The sequence below is a fragment of the Phaenicophaeus curvirostris genome, chromosome 30 (genome assembly GCF_032191515.1).
Source record: "Phaenicophaeus curvirostris isolate KB17595 chromosome 30, BPBGC_Pcur_1.0, whole genome shotgun sequence".
Classification (NCBI taxonomy): Eukaryota; Metazoa; Chordata; class Aves; order Cuculiformes; family Cuculidae; genus Phaenicophaeus; species Phaenicophaeus curvirostris.
The window spans coordinates 4,999,236-5,018,643 of NC_091421.1; the positions used below are offsets into that span (position 1 = coordinate 4,999,236).

General features: G+C 64.1%; 1 protein-coding gene across 1 annotated transcript; it reads right to left on the bottom strand.

The window, feature by feature from the left end:
• Positions 1 to 1,612: 1,612 nt before the first annotated feature.
• Positions 1,613 to 18,784, bottom strand: B4GALNT1 (beta-1,4-N-acetyl-galactosaminyltransferase 1). Its single transcript, XM_069878938.1, is given in 11 exon segments — positions 1,613 to 1,919; positions 4,932 to 5,091; positions 5,093 to 5,170; positions 7,962 to 8,102; positions 9,817 to 10,019; positions 12,549 to 12,644; positions 13,750 to 13,930; positions 15,161 to 15,198; positions 16,603 to 16,709; positions 17,314 to 17,481; positions 18,582 to 18,784. Coding segments are annotated over 11 exon segments (1,590 nt in total). The 3' UTR covers positions 1,613 to 1,704.
• Between the last annotated feature and the right edge of the window lie 624 nt (positions 18,785 to 19,408).

A 19,408-nucleotide genomic window follows, 5' to 3' on the forward strand; every position in this document is an offset into this window, starting at 1 on the left:
GCCCATGGGGGTGACCCTCAGTGGTGGCCCTGGGGGGGCCAGTGGTGGCCATAGGGGGGGCCCATGGGGGTGACCCTCAGTGGTGGCCCTGGGGGGGTCAGTGGTGGCCATGGGGGGGGCCCATGGGGGTGACCCTCGGTGGTGGCCATGGGGGTGGTCAGTGGTGGCCCATGGAAGTGGCCTAGGGGGTGGCCAGTCCTAGTGGTCCTAGGGGTGGCCAGTGGTGGCCCTGGAGGTGGCCCTTGGAGACCCATGTGGGTGACCCTCAGTGGTGGCCATGGAGGTGGTCTTAGGGGTGGCCATTGGTGACCCTAGAGGTGGCCCATGGAGACCCATGTGGGTGACCCTCAGTGGTGGCCATGGGGGTGGCCAGTGGTGGCCCATGGAAGTGGCACGGGGGGTGGCCAGTCCTAGTGGTCCTAGAGGTGGCCACTGGTGGCCCTGGAGGTGGCCCATGGAGGCCCATGGGGGTGACCCTCAGTGGTGGCCATGGGGGTGGCCAGTCGGGGTGGTCCTAGGGGTGGCCATTGGTGACCCTAGAGGTGGCCCATGGAGACCCATGTGGGTGACCCTCAGTGGTGGCCAGTGGGGATGGTCCTAGAGGTGGCCAGTGGTGGCCCTGGAGGTGACCCATGGAGGCCCATGTGGGTGACCCTCAGTGGTGGCCATGGAGGTGGTCCTAGGGGTGGCCATTGGTGACCCTAGAGGTGGCCCATGGAGACCCATGTGGGTGACCCTCAGTGGTGGCCAGTGGGGATGGTCCTAGAGGTGGCCAGTGGTGGCCCTGGAGGTGGCCCATGGAGGCCCATGTGGGTGACCCTCAGTGGTGGCCATGGGGGTGGCCAGTGGTGGCCCATGGAAGTGGCGCGGGGGGTGGCCAGTCCTAGTGGTCCTAGGGGTAGCCACTGGTGACCCTGGAGGTGGCCCTTGGAGACCCATGGGGGTGACCCTCAGTGGTGGCCATGGGGGTGGCCGATGGAGGTGCCCAGTGGTGGCCATGGGGGTGGCCAGTGGTGGCCCATGGAAGTGGCCTAGGGGGTGGCCAGTCCTAGTGGTCCTAGTGGTGGCCACTGGTGACCCTAGAGGTGGCCCATGGAGACACATGGGGGTGACCCTCAGTGGTGGCCATGGGGGTGGCCAGTCGGGGTGGTCCTAGGGGTGGCCATTGGTGACCCTAGAGGTGGCCCATGGAGACCCACGTGGGTGACCCTCAGTGGTGGCCACGGGGGTGGCCAATGGAGGTGCCCAGTGGTGGCCCATGGCAGCAGCCTTGGGGATAGACCATGGTGGCCCACGGAGGTGGCCATGGGGATGGCCAGTTGTGGCCCACGGAGGTGACCCTAGATCCTGGAGGTGGCCCCTGGTGGCAGCCTTGGTTGGGGGGGGGGCGGTTCATGGAGGCCCACGGGGTGGCTCACGCTGGTGGACCTGGCAGTGGCCAGTGGGGGTGGCCCTCGGGGTGGTCAGCGGTGGCCCTCGGTGAGCCACGGCGTCAACCTTAGGTGGTGGCCCACGGAGGTGGCCCGGGGTGGTGGCTTGGGGGTGGCCCCCGCGGTGGCCGACGAGGGTGGCCCGCGATGGCCAAGGGGGTGGCCCTGGCGGTGGCGCCCGGTGCCCCGTGTTGGCAGCGTTGGGTGGTGGCCCTCAGTGGTCCACGGAGGTTGGTGGCCCCTAGGGGTGGCCGGAGAAGGGTGGGGTGGGTGGCTAGTTGCCGGCCATGCACTTGAAGCGATTCTTGAAGAAGAAGAGGCGGTGCTTGAGGCGCAGGCTGTCGTCGCGCGCCGGCGGGTACCGGTACCGCGCGTACTGCCGCTCGCCCTCCGTCCGGCGCCACGGCAGAGCCAGCTTGGACGCGTGATCCACCACCACGTCCTCGCACGAGCCCACGTGCAGCACCCCCAGCCCGTCGATGAAGAACTCTGGGGGAGGAAGGACACCTCCAAAAGTGACGCCAGCGGGGGCTCCGGCGACCACCAGCTCCTCCCAGGGCTCTTCAAGGTCCGTGATGAGCCCAAGGTGGTGGTGGTGGACCTCCAAAGGGGCTTAATGCCACCATGGGGGCCCCAGCACCCACTTCCCAAGACTCCTAATGACCCCAAGGTGGTGGTGGTGGACCTCAAATGGGGCTCAATGGCACCATGGGGTCCCCAGCATCACCCAGTGTCCTCCCAGCTCTTCCCAGTGCTCTTCAAGGTTCCTGATGAGCCCAAGGAGGTGGTGGTGGACCTCAAATGGGGCTCAATGGCACCATGGGGTCCCCAGCACCACCCAGTGTCCTCCCAGCTCTTCCCAGTGCTCTTCAAGGTCAATGATGACCCCAAGGAAGTGGTTGTGGACCTCAAAAGGGGATTAATGCCACCATGGGGGCCCCAGCACCCACTTCCCAAGATTCCTAATGGCCCCAAGGTGGTGGTGGTGGAACTCACAAGGATCTCGGAACCACCATGGGGTCCCCAGCACCACCCAGTGTCCTTGCACCTCTTCCCAGTGCTCTTCAAGGTCCATGATGACCCCAAGGAGGTGGTGATGGACCTCTAGAGGGGCTTAATGCCACCATGGGGGCCCCAGCATCCACTTCCCAAGACTCCTAATGACCTCAAGGTGGTGGTGGTGGACCTCAAATGGGGCTCAATGGCACCATGGGGTCCCCAGCACCACCCAGTGTCCTCCCAGCTCTTCCCAGTGCTCCTCAATATCCCTGATGACCCCAAGGTGGTGGTGGTGAACCTCTAGAGGGGCTTAATGCCACCATGGGGGACCCAGCACCACCCAGTGTCCCCCTGTTTCTTCCCAGTGCTCTTCAAGGTCCATGATGACCCCAAGGTGATGGTGGTGGACCCCAAAAAGGGCTTAGTGGCATCATGGGGTTCCCAGAACCCACTTCTCAGGACCCCTGATGGTGATGGTGGTGGTCCTCCTCCATGCCCCTCCGCCCCCTATGCCCCTCATGTCCCCAACTATGCCCCATGTCCCCCTGTCCCCCATGTCCCCCCATGTCCCCATCTCTCCTTCATTTCCCCATCGCCCCCCGAGTGTCCCCATGTCCTCATCTCCCCCCACATCCCCATGTCCCCCCCATGTCTCCATCTCTCCCCCGAAGTCCCCATGTCCCCCTGTCCCCCATGGCCCCATCTCCCCAATGTCCCCAAGTCCCCATGTCCCCATGTCTTCCCCCATGTCCCCCCATGTCCTCAACTCTCCTTCATCTCCCCCACATCCTCATGTCCCCCCAATGTCCTCATGTCCCCATCTCCCCCGTGTCCCCATCTCCCCCCAATGTCCTCATGTCCCCATCACCCCCATCTCCCCCAATGTCCTCATGTCCCCCATGTCCCCATCACCCCCACCTCCCCCAATGTCCTCATGTCCCCCATCTCCCCCCGTGTCCCCATCTCCCCCCAATGTCCCCCTGCCCCAATCTCCCCCCGTGTCCCCATCTCCCCCAATGTCCTCATGTCCCCCATCTCCCCCCGTGTCCCCAGCTCCCCCCCGTGTCCCCATGTCCCCCCAATGTCCTCATGTCCCGTTTCCCGCTGTGTCCCCATCTCCTCCCAATGTCCTCATGTCCCCCAGCTCCCCCGTATCCCCATCTCCCCCCCAATGTCCCCATGTCCCCATCTCCCCTCGTGTCCCCATCTCCCCCAATGTCCTCATGACCCCCATGTCCCCATCACCCCCATCTCCCCCAATGTCCCCCTGTCCCCCGTGTCCCCATCACCCCCATCTTCCCATTTCCCCATCTCCACCCGTGTCCCCATCTCCCCGCAATGTCCTCATGTCCCCCCAATGTCCTCACGTCCCTATCTCCCCCCGTGTCCCCATCTCCCCCCAATGTCCCCCTGTCCCCCATCTCCCCCATGTCTCCATCTCCCCCCAATGTCCTCACGTCCCCCATCTCCCCATGTCCCTCATCTCCTCCTGTGTCCCCATGTCCCCCCAATGTCCTCATGTCCCCATCTCCCCCCGTGTCCCCATGTCCCCCCAATGTCCTCATGTCCCCATCACCCCCATCTCCCCCAATGTCCTCATGTCCCCCATGTCCCCATCACCCCCACCTCCCCCAATGTCCTCATGTCCCCCATCTCCCCCCATGTCCCCATCTCTTCCAGTGTCCCCATCTCCCCCTGTGTCCCCATGTCCCCCATGTCCCCCCGTGCCCCCATCTCCCCCCGTGTCCCCATCTCCCCCAGTGTCCCCATGTCCCCCCACTGTCCTCACATCCCCCATCTCCCCTGTGTCCCCATGTCCCCCCAATGTCCTCATGTCCCCATCTCCCCCCCGTGTCCCCATGTCCCCCCAATGTCCTCATGTCCCCATCTCCCCCTGTGTCCCCATGTCCCCCCAATGTCCTCATGTCCCCATCTCCCCCCGTGTCCCCATGTCCCCCCAATGTCCTCATGTCCCCATCTCCCCCAATGTCCTCATGTCCCCCATCTCCCCCTGTGTCCCCATGTCCCCCCAATGTCCTCATGTCCCCATCTCCCCCTGTGTCCCCATCTCCCCCAATGTCCTCATGTCCCCATCTCCCCCTGTGTCCCCATCTCCCCCAATGTCCTCATGTCCCCATCTCCCCCCGTGTCCCCATCTCCCCCCAATGTCCCCCTGTCCCCCATCTCCCCCTGTGTCCCCATGTCCCCCAATGTCCTCATGTCCCCATCTCCCCCCGTGTCCCCATCTCCCCCAATGTCCTCATGTCCCCCATCTCCCCCCGTGTCCCCATCTCCCCCAATGTCCTCACGTCCCCATCTCCCCCCGTGTCCCCATCTCCTCCAATGTCCTCATGTCCCCATCTCCCCCGTGTCCCCATGTGCCCCCCAATGTCCTCATGTCCCCCATCTCCCCCAATGTCCTCACGCCCCCATCTCCCCCCCGTGTCCCCCCAGCTCCCCCCGTGTCCCCCGCCCCCCCCGTCCCCCCGTGTCCCCCCTCACCGAGATGCGCCACCCTCCGCAGGCGGGGGTCGAACCCCACCTGCCGCACTTTGTCGGTGCGGGCGAGGAAGAAGTTGACGACGCCGTCGGTGACCACGCAGCGGGGGAAGCCCTCGAGCCGGTGGTGGAAGCCGGGCTGGGGGTGCAGGCAGTCGCCCCCCCGCGTCCCCCCCCCGCACCAGCAGCCGCTGCCGGTACGTGGTGGTGAACCCCGTGATCTCCCGCACCGCGCCGCCCACCTGGGGAAAAAGGGGGGGGGGAAGCGCAGGGATTGCACCCCAAAAGTACACCCCCAACTCAGTACCCCCAAAATTGCACCCCCAAAATTGCACCTCCAAAAGTGCATCCCAAAAGTGCCCCCCCAAAGCAGCACCCCAAAAGATGCAGCCCCAAAAGTGCACCCCCAAAGGTGCACCCCCAAAGCAGCACCCCCAAAAGTGCACCCCCAAAAGATGCACCCCCAAAATTGCACCTCCAAAACTGCACCCCCAAAGCAGCACCCCAAAAGATGCACCCCCAAAAGTGCACCCCGAATACAGCACCCCAAAAGATGCAGCCCCAAAATTGCACCTCCAAAAGTGCACCCCCAAAGCAGCACCCCCAAAAGTGCACCCCCAAAGCAGCAGACCCAAAAGTGCACCCCCAAAGCAGCACCCCAAAAGATGCACCCCCAAAAGTGCACCCCGAAAGCAGCACCCCCAAAAGATGCAGCCCCAAAGCAGCACCCCCAAAAGTGCACCCCAAAAGTGCACCCCAAAAGTGCACCCCCAAAACTGCACCCCAAAACTGCATCCCCAAAGCAGCACCCCCAAAAGATGCACCCCCAAAAGATGCACCACCAAAGCAGCGTCCCAAAAACGGCATCCCCAAAAGTGCACCCCCCAAAGCAGCACCCCAAAAGATGCACCCCAAAAGATGCACCCCCAAAAGTGCACCCCCAAAGCAGCAACCCCAAACCAGCACCCCAAAAGATGCACCCCCAAAAGATGCACCCCCAAAAGTGCCCCCCAAAAGCAGCACTCCAAAAGCAGCACCCCCAAAAGCGCAGCCCCAAAAGTGCACCTCCAAAAGTGCCCCCCAAAGCAGCACCCCCAAAAGATGCACCCCCAAAATTGCACCCTGAAAAGTGCCCCCCAAAGCAGCACCCCAAAAGATGCACCCCCAAAAGTGCATCCCCAAATCAGCACCCCAAAAGATGCACCTCCAAGAGATGCACCCCAAAAGCAGCACCCTCAAAAGTGTACCCCAAAGCAGCACCCCAAAAGTTGCACCCTGAAAGCAGCACCCCAAAAGTTGCACCCCCAAAAGTGCACCCCAAAGCAGCACCCCCAAAGCAGCACCCCCAAAAGATGCACCCTGAAAGCAGCACCCCCAAAATTGCACCTCCAAAAGTGCACCCCCAAAGCAGCACCCCCAAAAGATGCACCCCCAAAACTGCACCCCCAAAAGTGCCCCCCCAAAGCAGCACCCCAAAAGATGCACCTCCAAAAGTGCACCCCCAAAGGTGCACCTCCAAAACAGCACCCCCAAAAGTGCACCCCCAAAAGTGCACCCCAAAAGCAGCACCCCCAAAAGATGCACCCTGAAAGCAGCACCCCAAAAGATGCACCCCCAAAGCAGCACTCCAAAAGCAGCACCCCAAAAAGCACAGCCCCAAAAGTGCATCCCCAAAGCTGCACCCCAAAAGATGCACCCCCAAAAGTGCACCCCAAAGCAGCACCCCCAAAGCAGCACCCCCAAAAGATGCACCCCAAAAGTGCACCCCCAAAGCAGCAGACCCAAAAGTGCACCCCCAAAGCAGCAGCCCCAAAAGATGCACCCCCAAAAGTGCACCCCGAAAGCAGCACCCCAAAAGTGCATCCCCAAAAGATGCACCCCCAAAGCACCACCCCAAAAGATGCACCCTGAAAGCACCACCCCAAAAGATGCACCCCCAAAAGTGCCCCCTCAAAGCAGCACCCCTAAAAATACACCCCCGAAGCTGCACCCCAAAAAATTGCACCAGCAGGGCTGCAGCCCTAAAAATGCACCCCAGAAGTGCACCCCGAAGAAATGCACCCCAAAACTGCACCCCCAAAGCTGTACCTCAAAAACCGCACCCCAAAACCTGCATCCTGAATAACCGCACCCCGAAAAAACGCACCCCAAAACAGCACCCCAAAAACGCACCCCGAAAAACCGCACCCCCAAACCTGCGCTTCACGCCCCCGATGGCACCCATGCCGCTTCCACACCCCAAAACCTCCAGCACCATCAAAATTGCACCCCAAAACCTCCCTTCCACCTCCAGGCTGGTTCTCTCCAGCCCTCCCTCCCCTCCTTTTTGCCCCCCTGCACCCCCTTTTCCCCCCCCGCACCCCCTTTTCCCCCCCCCGCACCCCCTTTCCCCCCCCCCGCACCCCCTTTTCCCCCCTGAACCCCCTTTTCCCCCCCCGCATCCCCTTTTTCCCCACCAGCTCCAGGCTGGTTCTCTCCAGCCCTCCCTCCCCTCCTTTTTGCCCCCCTGCACCCCCTTTTCCCCCCCCTGCACCCCCTTTTACCCCCCCCGCACCCCTTTTTCCCCCCCCTGCACCCCCTTTTTCCCCACCAGCTCCAGGCTGGTTCTCTCCAGCCCTCCCTCCCCTCCTTTTTGCCCCCCTGCACTCCCTTTTCCCCCCCCCGCACCCCCTTTCCCCCCCCCCCGCACCCCCTTTTCCCCCCCTGAACCCCCTTTTCCCCCCCCCGCACCCCCTTTTTCCCCACCAGCTCCAGGCTGGTTCTCTCCAGCCCTCCCTCCCCTCCTTTTTGCCCCCCTGCACCCCCTTTCCCCCCCCCCGCACCCACTTTTCCCCCCCCCGCACCCCCTTTTACCCCCCCGCACCCCCTTTTCCCCCCCCCGCACCCCCTTTTTCCCCACCAGCTCCAGGCTGGTTCTCTCCAGCCCTCCCTCCCCTCCTTTTTGCCCCCCTGCACCCCCTTTTCCCCCCCCCGCACCCCCTTTTCCCCCCCCCGAACCCCCTTTTCCCCCCCCCGAACCCCCTTTTTCCCCACCAGGTCCAGGCTGGTTTTCTCCAGCACGTCCACCAGTTTCTCCAGGCGGGTCCTTGGGGTGAAGATGAAGTCGTCGTCCACCCAGAGCACGTACTTGGTGGTCACCTGCGACACCGCCAGGTTCCTCCCTGCGAACCAGCCCTGGGGGGGGGGCGGGGGAGGCGGTCAGTGCCCCCCCACAGCTCCCCACTGCCCCCCAATATCAGCTCCCAGACTGGGGTCCCACCCCCCACAGTCCCCCCCCCCCTATTTCCTCCAGTGCTTCTCAGCATCCCCATTTCTGGGCTCCCCAGACCCCTCAATCCCCCCCAGTTCCCCCCAGTATCCCCATTTCTGGGCTCCCCAGTTGCCCCCGTCTCCCGCAGTCCCCCCCCAGTACCCCCAGTACCCCCATTTCCCCCAGCATCCCCATTTCTGGGCTCCCCAGTGCCCCCAGTCCCCCCAGTGCCCCCCAGTATCCCCATTTCTGGGCTCCTCGGTTGCCCCCTGTCTCCCCCAGTCTCCCCCAGTGCCCCCAGTACCCCCAGTGCCCCCAGTATCCCCATTTCTGGTCTCCCCAGACCCCTCAGTCCCCCATTTCCCACCAGTATCCCCATTTCTGGGCTCCCCAGTTGCCCCCTGTCTCCCCCAGTCCCCCCCAGTACCCCCTGTGCCCCCCAGCATCCCCATTTCTGGGCCCCTCAGCCCCCATCAGTCCCTCCATTCCCCCCCAGTGCCCCCCAGTATCACCATTTGTCAGTCCCCCTAGCATCCCCCGGTCCCCCCAGTCCCCCCCAGTGCCCCCAGTACCCACAGTGCCCCCCAGCATCCCCATTTCTGGGCCCTTCAGCCCCGCCTCAGTCCCTCCATTCCCCCCCAGTGCCCCCCAGCATCCCCATTTCGGGTCTCCCCAGTCCCCCCCCAGTGCCCCCTGTCCCCCCAGTTCCCCCCAGTATCCCCATTTCTGGCCTCCTCAGTTTCCCCCTGTCTCCCCCAGTCCCCCCCAGTACCCCCAGTACCCCCATTTCCCCCAGCATCCCCATTTCTGGTCTCCCCGGTGCCCTCCATTTCCCCCAGTGTCCCCCAGCATCCCCATTTCTGCTCCCCAGTCTCCCCAGTCCCCTCCAGTCCCACCCAGTGCCCCCCAGTATCCCCATTTGTCAGTCCCCCTAGTGTCCCCCGGGCCCCCCAGTGCCCTCCAGTGACCCCAGGTCATCTAGTCCCCTCCTGCTCCCCCAGTGTCCCCCAGCATCCCCATTTCTGGGCTCCCCAGTGCACCCCAGTCCCCCCAGTATCCCCATTTCTGGGCTCCCCAGTTCCCCCCGTCTCCCCCAGTTCCCCCCAGTGCCCCCAGTGCCCCACAGTGCCCCACAGTGCCCCACAGCATCCCCATTTCTGGGCCCCTCAGCCCCCCTCAGTCCCTCCATTCCCCCCCAGTTCCCCCCAGTATCCCCATTTCTGGGCTCCCCAGTGCCCCCTGTCTCCCCCAGTGCCCCCCAGTGCCCCCCAGCATCCCCATTTCTGTGCCCCCCAGTCCCCCCCAGAATCCCCATTTCTGGGCCCCTCAGCCCCACCCAGTCCCCCCAGTCTCCCCATTCCCCCTGCCCCCCCCCCCACTGCCCCCAGCATCCCCATTTCTGGGCTCCCCAGTTCCCCCCAGTCCCCCCTAGCCCCCCCAGTCCTCCCCAGTGCCCCCCAGCATCCCCATTTCTGGCCCCCCAGTCCTCCCCAGCACCCCCCAGTGCCCCCCAGCATCCCCATTTCTGGCCCCCCAGTCCTCCCCAGCACCCCCCAGTGCCCCCCAGCATCCCCATTTCTGGGCTCCCCAGTCCCCCCAGTCCCTCCCAGTCCCCCCCAGTGCCCCCAGCCCCCCCACCTTGCCGAAGGGCATGAGGTAGTGCTCGAGGTGGGGGCCGCTGAGGGGCTCGGGGCGCTGGCTGTCGTCGGCCACCACGATGGTGACGGAGGGGTAGAAGCGGCGCACGCTGGCGATCAGCCCCCGCAGCTTGTCGTAGCGCAGGAACGTCTTGGTGGCGATGGTCACCAGCGCCGAGACGTTGTACCCTGCGGGGGGAGGCACTGGGGGCACTGGGAGCACTGGGAGCCCGCACTGGGAGCGCTGGCAACCAGCACTGGGAGTAATGGGAGCACTGGGAACCTGCACTGGGAGCACTGGGAGCACTGGGAACCCACACTGGGAGCACTGGGAACCCAACTGGGAGCACTGGGAGCACTGGGAACCCACACTGGGAGCACTGGGAACCCGACTGGGAGCACTAGGAACCTGCACTGGGAGCACTGGGAGCACTGGGAGCACCGGGAACCAGTACTGGGAGCACTGGGAACCTGCACTGGGGGCACTGGGAGCACTGGGAACCCATGCTGGGAGCACTGGGAACCAGCACTGGGAGTAATGGGAGCACTGGGAACCAGTACTGGGAGCACTGGGAACCTGCACTGGGGGCACTGGGAGCACCAGGAACCCACACTGGGAGCACTGGGAGCACTGGCAACCCATGCTGGGAGCACTGGGAACCCGCACTGGGAGTAATGGGAGCACTGGGAACCTGCACTGGGAGCACTGGGAGCACTGGGAACCCATACTGGGAGCACTGGGAACCCAACTGGGAGCACTGGGAGCCTGCACTGGGAGCACTAGGAGCACCGGGAACCCATACTGGGAGCACTGGGAACCCAACTGGGAGCACTGGGAGCACTGGGAATCTGCACTGGGAGCACAGGGAACCCACACTAGGAGCACTGGGAACCTGCACTGGGAGCACTGGGAGCACCAGGAACCCACACTGGGAGCACTGGGAGCACTGGGAACCCATGCTGGGAGCACTGGGAACCCGCACTGGGAGTAATGGGAACCCGACTGGGAGCACTGGGAGCACTGGGAACCAGTACTGGGAGCACTGGGAACCTGCACTGGGGGCACTGGGAGCACTGGGAACCTGCACTTGGAGCACTGGGAACCCATATTGGGAGTACTGGGAACCCAACTGGGAGCACTGGGAGCACTGGGAACCCGCACTGGGAGCACTGGGAACCAGCACTGGGAGTAATGGGAGCACTGGGAACCCATACTGGAAGCACTGGGAGTACACACTGCGAGTAATGGGAGCATTGGGAACCTGCACTGGGAGCACTGGGAGCACTGGGAGCACACACTGGGAGCGCTGGGAACCCGCACTGGGAGCAATGGGAGCACTGGGAACCTGCACTGGGAGCACCGGGAGCACTGGGAACCCATACTGGGAGCACTGGGAGCCCGACTGGGAGCACTGGGAGCACTGGGAGCACTGGGAACACATACTGGGAGCACTGGGAACCAGCACTGGGAGCACTGGGAGCACTGGGAACCTGCACTGGGAGCACTGGGAACCTGCCCTGGGAGCACTGGGAACCTGCACTGGGAGCACACACTGGGAGCGCTGGGAACCCGCACTGGGAGCACTGGGAGCACTGGGAACCTGCACTGGGAGCACCAGGAGCACTGGGAACCCATACTGGGAGCACTGGGAGCACACACTGCGAGTAATGGGAGCATTGGGAACCTGCACTGGGAGCACTGGGAGCACTGGGAGCACACACTGGGAGCACTGGCAACCCACACTGTGAGAATGGAGTGACCCACACTGGGGAGCCTGGGCATCCATACTGGGAATACTGGGCACCCTCACTATGGGACTGGGAACCCACACTGGGAGGACTGGGAAACGCGCTGCAGAACTGGGAACCCTCACTGGGTGGCCAGGTCAACCCATGCTGGGAGCACTGGGAACTCGCACTGGGAGTAATGGGAGCACTGGGAACCTGCACTGGGAGCACTAGGAGCACTGGGAACCCATACTGGCAGTACTGGGAACCCAACTGGGAGCACTGGGAGTACTGGGAACCCATGGTGGGAGCACTGGGAACCTGCATTGAAGCACAGGGAACCTGCACTTGGAGCACTGGGAACCCATATTGGGAGTACTGGGAACCCAACTGGGAGCACTGGGAGCACTGGGAACCCGCACTGGGAGCACTGGGAACCAGCACTGGGAGTAAAGGGAGCACTGGGAACCCATACTGGGAGCACTGGGAAACACCCTGCAGAACTGGGAACCTCACTGGGTGGCCAGGTCAACCCATGCTGGGAGGACGGCGACCCTCACTGGGAGGACTGGGCAAGCCACACTGGGAGGACTGGGCAACCCACGCTGGGAGGACTGGGAACCCACGCTGGGAGGACTGGTCAACCCACGCTGGGAGGACTGGTCAACCCACGCTGGGAGGACTGGTCAACCCACGCTGGGAGGACTGGTCAACCCACGCTGGGAGGACTGGTCAACCCACGCTGGGAGGACTGGTCAACCCACGCTGGGAGGACTGGTCAACCCACGCTGGGAGGACTGGTCAACCCATGCTGGGAGGACTGGTCAAGCCACGCTGGGAGGGCTGGGTGACCCACGCTGGGAGGACTGGGCAACCCACACTGGGGAAATGGAACCCACACTGGGAGGACTGGTCAACCGATGCTGGGAGGACTGGTCAAGCCGCACTGGGAGGAGCTGGGGCCATGCTGGGAGCACTGGTTTGGGTGGCGCTCACCTCCGTCACCGTCCACGGGGGCGCTGGGGCCGTAGAGGCGAGGGGCCGGCGGGTGCCGGATGCGGACGGAGAAGGCGGCTTCGTGGCCGGCGGTGGCGAACTGCACTGGAGGGCAACGGGGCACCGGGGTCAGGGGCCACCACCCACCCCGCTGGGGCCACCCCCCACCCCCTGGGGCCACCACGGGACCAGTATCTACCCAGGGGCCACCGTGGCAACCATGGCACCCATGGGGCTAGAACCCATCCAGATCCGACTCCTGGCATCCATGGAACCATTGGGACCAGCGCCCATCCAGGAGCACCCATGGGACCAGCACTCATCTAGAAGCCACCATGGCAACCATGGCATCCATGGGACCAGCACCCTTCCAATTATCACTCATGGCAACCATGGCACCCAGGGGACCAGCACCCATCCAGGAGCACCCATGGGACCAGCACCCATCCAGATCTCACTCATGGCAACCATGGCACCCATGGGGCCACCACCCATTGAGGAGCCACCGTGGGACCAGCACCCATCCAGATGTCACTCATGGCAACCATGGCACCCATGGGACCAGCACCCTTTCAATTATCAGTCATGGCAACCATGGCACCCATGGGGCCACCACCCATCCAGGAGCCACCATGGGACCAGCACCCATCCAGATCTCACTCATGGCAACCATGGCACCCATGGGGCTAACACTCATTGAGATCTCACTCATGGCAACTATGGCACCCATGTGACCAGCACCCACCCAGAACTCACTCATGGCAACCATGGCATCAATGGGGCCACCACCCATCCAGGAGCACCCATGGGACCAGCACCCATCCAATTATCATTCATGGCAACCATGGCACCTATGGGGCCACCACCCATCTAAATCCAACTCATGGCAACCATGGCACCCATGGGGCCGGCACTCATTGAGATCTCACTCATGGCAACTATGGCACCCAAGGGACCACCACCCATCCAGGAGCCACCATGGGACCAGCACCCTTCCAGAAGCACCCATGGGGCCACCACCCATCCAGGTGCCACCATGGCAACCATGGCACCCATGGGGCTGGCACTCATTGAGATCCAACTCATGGCAACCATGGCACCCAGGGGACCAGCACCCATCTAGGAGCACCCATGGGACCAGCACCCATCCAGATCTCAACCATGGCCCCCGTGGACCATCCCCCTGCCCCGGAGCTCCCCCAGCACCCACCGATGTCGGCGGTGTCGGGGTGGAACTGGGTGCTGGTGTAGGTGACGAACTGGAGCTGCCGGTTGAGGTGGTCGAGGCGCGCGGCGGCCAGCGAGAGCCGGGGCTGCCCCTCGCCCCGACGCTCCACACCCTCCACCTCGGCCGCCACCGCCAGCGTCCCCAGGCTGGCCGTCAGCGTCACCTGGGGGGACAGCGGGGCACTGGGGGGACTGGGCACCCAAACTGGGGGGGACTGGGCACCCAAACTGGGAGGACTGGGCAGCCAAACTGGGAGGACTGGGCATCCAAACTGGGAGGACTGGGTAACCTAAGCTGGGAGGACTGGGTGACCTAAACAGGGAGGACTGGGTGACCTAAACGGGGAGGACTGGGCAACTAAACTGGGAGGACTGGGTGACCTACACTGGGAGGACTGGGCGACCTACACTGGGAGGACTGGGAACCCACACTGGGAGGACTGGTCAAGCCACACTGGGAGGACTGGTCAACCCACACTGGGACGACTGGTCAACCCACACTGGGACGACTGGTCAACCCACGCTGGGAGGACAGGTCAACCCATGCTGGGAGGACTGGTCAACCCACACTGGGAGGACTGGTCAACCCACACTGGGAGGACTGGTCAACCCATGCTGGGAGGACTGGTCAACCCACACTGGGAGGACTGGTCAACCCACGCTGGGAGGACTGGTCAACCCACACTGGGAGGACTGGTCAACCCACACTGGGAGGACTGGTCAACCCACACTGGGAGGACTGGGCAACCCATGCTGGGGAAACTGGGAACCCACACTGGGAGGACTGGGTGACCCTCACTGGGGAGCCTGGTCAACCCACATTGGGAGGACTGGTCAACCCACACTGGGAGGACTGGTCAAGCCGCACTGGGAGGACTGGTCAACCCACGCTGGGAGGTCTGGTCAACCCACACTGGGAGGACTGGTCAACCCACACTGGGAGGACTGGTCAACCCATGCTGGGAGGACTGGTCAACCCACGCTGGGAGGACTGGTCAACCCATGCTGGGGAAACTGGGAACCCACACTGGGAGGACTGGGTGACCCTCACTGGGGAGCCTGGTCAACCCACATTGGGAGGACTGGTCAACCCACACTGGGAGGACTGGTCAAGCTGCACTGGGAGGACTGGGTGACCCACGCTGGGAGGACTGGGCAACCCACGCTGGGAGGGCTGGGCAACCCTCACTGGAAGGACTGGGTGACCTACACTAGGAGGACTGGGCGATCTAAACTGGGAGGACTGGGCATCCCCACTGGGGTTTCCCCAGGCCCCGCCCACCCTGCCATGCCCATATATGGGCATGCCGCGCCCTGTCCACAAGCCCCGCCCCTTTCAAGACCACGCCCCCTCACGTGGCCCCGCCCCCTCTCCCCAGGCCCCGCCCCCTCACCTGGTACCGGTCGCTGCGCGCCGCCTGCAGGCTCAGCCCTGGGGGGGGGCGGGGGTGTGGGGTGTGAGCATAGTGGGGACACAGAGACACCCCCGGACCCCCCCCCCCAGACCCCCCCGCAGAGACACACCCCCCCCAGACCCCCCTAAAGACACCCCCGGGACCCCCAACCCCTCTCTGCCCCCCAACTCTGTGACCCCCCCCAAGACCCCTGTGCCCCCCATGTGTCTCCCAATATCTTTGTCCCCCCCCAACCCCCCCAAAGACCCCCGTGTCTCCCAACCGTGCCCCCCAAACCCCTGTGCCCCGCCAACCCTGTGCCCCCAACCACTCTGTGCCCCCCCCACGTGTCCCCCAATGTCTCTGTGCCCCCGTGCCCCCCAACCTTGTGCCCCCAACCCCTCTGTCCCCCCCCACATGTCCCCCAATGTCTCTGTGCCCCCCAACCCTCTGCCCCCAACCCCTCTGTGCACCCCCACGTGTCCCCCAATGTCTCTGTGCCCCCCAACCCTGTGCCCCCAACCCCTCTGTGCCCCCTCGTGTCCCCCAACCCCTCTGTGTCCCCCTGTGCCCCCCAACCCTGTGCCCCCCAACCCCTCTGTGCCCCCCCATGTGTCCCCCAATGTCTCTGTGCCCCCCAACCCTGTGCCCCCAACCCCTCTGTGCCCCCCCGTGCCCCCCAATGTCTCTGTGCCCCCTCCATGCCCCAAACCCTGTGACCCCCAACCCCTCTGTGCCCCCTCCATGCCCCAAAATCTGTGACCCCCCAACCCCTCTGTGCCCCCCTGTCCCCCCCAATGTGTCCCCCAATGTCTCTGTGCCCCCCACCCCTGTGCCCCCAACCCCTCTGTGCCCCCCCACGTGTCCCCCAATGTCTCTGTGCCCCCGTGCCCCCCAACCTTGTGCCCCCAACCCCTCTGTCCCCCCCCACATGTCCCCCAGTGACTCTGTGCCCCCCAACCCTCTGCCCCCAACCCCTCTGTGCCCCCCCACGTGTCCCCCAACCCCTCTGTGGCCCCCGTGCCCCCCAACCCTGTGCCCCCAACCCCTCTGTGCCCCCCCCACGTGTCCCCCAAACCCCTGTGCCCCCCCAACCCTGTGCCCCCAACCCCTCTGTGCCCCCTCCATGCCCCAAAATCTGTGACCCCCCAACCCCTCTGTGCCCCCTCCATGCCCCAAAATCTGTGACCCCCCAACCCCTCTGTGCCCCCCTGTGCCCCCCACCCCTGTGCCCCCAACCCCTCTGTGCCCCCCTACGTGTCCTCCAACCCCTCTGTGCCCCCCTGTCCCCCCCAACGTGTCCCCCAATGTCTCTGTGCCCCCCAACCCTGTGCCCCCAACCCCTCTATGCCCCCCTGTACCCCACAACCCTGTGATCCCCAACCCCTCTGTGGCCCCCCCCGTGTCCCCCAATGTCTCTGTGCCCCCCCGTGCCCCCTCACCGGGCAGCAGGACGCTCTGCAGCGGCCGCACCTCGACGCCCTGAGTGGGGAACTCGAGGGGGGAGTTGGCACGAGCCACCAGGAGCCGATCGGCCGCGCTCTGCGCCCTGCGCCCCACACAGACCCACGGACTGACCCACAGTGACCCACCGTGACCCACGGACTGACCCATGGACTGACCCACAGCCAGCCCTGAGGCTCCCCCTCTGCCCCACGCTGAGCCCAGGGGGACCCACCCCACCCCACATGGATTCTGGGGGATCCCCCTGCCACACTGAGGGTTCCTCCACCCCATTGATGGGGGTCCCCCTGCCCCACCGATGAGGGTCTCCCTGCCCCACTGATAGGGGTCCCCCTGCCCCACTGAATGTCCCTCTGCCCCACAGCTGGGGGGCCCTCCACCCCATCGTTGGGGTCCCTCTGACCCACTGGTGGGGGTCCCTCCACCCCATTGATGGGGTCCCTCTGCCCCACCAATGGGGGTCCCCCTGCCCCACTGAGTGTCCCACTGCCCCACTAATGGGGGTCCCCCCACCCCATTGATGGGGTCCCCCTGCCCCACTGAGTGTCCCTCTGACCCACTGGTGGGGGTCCCTCTGCCCCATTGATGTCAGGTCGCTCTGCCCCACTTAGGGTCCCCCTGCCCCACTGATGGGGGTCCCCCTGCCCCACAGCTGGGGGTCCCCCAGCCCCCCGTGGCCCCGCTCTCACCGCAGGCGGTAGCTGTGGAACTCCTGCTCTCGCTGCCGCTGCAGCCGGGCTCTCTCGGGGGGCGCGAAGGCGCTGGCGAAGTCGACGCCGGGTCCGTGGCCGAAGAGCTGCGGGTGCAGCGGCAGCGACGCCTCCGCCTCGCACGAGCACCCGTTCCTGGGCAGCAGCCTGACCCGCGCCCGTCACCGCCAGCCCCAGTAGCTCCCAGTAGCCCCCAGTCACCACCGCCCTGGAACCACCCACCCAGCACCTCCCAGTAGCCCCCAGTATCTCCCAGTCACCATCACCCTAGAACCACCTACCATCAACCCAACACCTGTCCCACCACCTCCCAGCACCTCCCAGTATCTCCCAGTATCCACATCCCCATCGCCTGCCACCATCACCCACCACCCCCTCCCCAGACACCCAATCCCACAGATGCCCCCCACCCCATAGACCCCCTCCATAGACCCCCATCCTATAGATCCCCTCACAGCACCCCGACCCCATAGATGCCCCCCACCCCTTAGCCCCCCCCACCCTATAGATCCCCCCATCCCATAGATCCCCCCATAGCCCCCCACCCTATAGATCACCCCATAGCCCCCACCCATCGATCCCCCCATCCTATAGATCCCCCCATCCTATAGATCCCCTGTAGCCCCCACCCCATAGATGCCCCCCACCCCTTAGCCCCCCCACCCTATAGATCCCCCCACCCCATAAATCCCCCCACTCTGCAGACCCCTGCATGGCCCCCCACCCCATAGATACCCCCAGCACCCCCACCCTATAGATCCCCTATAGCCTCCACCCTATAGATCCCCACATCGATCCCCCCATCCTATAGATCCCCCCATCCTATAGATCCCCTATAGCCCCCACCCTATAGATCCCCACATCGATCCCCCATCCTATAGATCCCCCCATCCTATAGATCCCCTATAGCCCCCACCCTATAGATCCCCACATCGATCCCCCCATCCTATAGATCCCCCCATCCTATAGATCCCCTATAACCCCCCAACCCTATAGATCCCCACATCGATCCCCCCATCCTATAGATCCCCTATAGCCCCCACCCCATAGATGCCCCCCACCCCTTAGATCCCCCCATAGCCCCCCCATCCCATATATCCCCCCACCCCATCGCCCCCCCACCCCATCGAGCCCCCCCACCCCATCGAGCCCCCCCACCCCATAGATCCCCCCACCCCTTAGATCCCTCCATAGCCCCCCACCCCCTAGACCCCCCCATGGCCCCCCACCCCCTAGCCCCCCCTTACTCCATCACGTCGTGGCGGAGGCGGAAGGGCACGTGTGGGTAGGGCCGTGCGGGGGGGGGCAGCGGGGGGGGCAGCCGGCCGGGGGGGGGGCGCAGGTCCACGCTGGGGGGGCCCTTGGGGGCCCAGAGGTGCAGCAGCAGCGCGGCCAGCGAGGCCGAGGCCGCCAGCAGCAGCAGGCACAGCGGCTTCGGGGCGCCCCGCATCCTGCCTGGGGGGGGGGGGGGGAAACCAGCACAGACCAGTACAGACCAGTACAGACCACCAGCAACCAGTACAGACCACCAGAAACCAGTACAGACCACCAGAAACCAGCACAGACCACTGCAAACCACTAGAAACCAGTGGAAACCAGTAGAAACCAGTAAGACCAGTGCAACCAGTGGACCAGCGGGGACCAGTCAGACAAGTAGGGAAAGGGTAAACCATTGAAAACCAGTACAAACCAGTGAAAACCACTATAAAACCACTATAAGCTAGTGAAAACCACTACAAAACACTACAATCCAGTGTAAACCAGTATAAGCCAGTGAAAACCACTACAAACCAGTGAAAACCACTATAACGCCACTATGAAACCACTATAAACCAGTGAAAACCACTATAAAAACACTAGAAAACCACTATGAACCAGTGAAAACCATTATAAACCAGTGAAAACCACTATAAAAACACTAGAAAACCACTATGAACCAGTGAAAACCATTATAAACCAGTGAAAACCACTAGAAAAACACTAGAAAACCACTATGAATCAGTGAAAACAATTATAAATCAGTGAAAACCACTACAAAATGCTACAAACCGCTATAAAGCCACTAGAAACCACT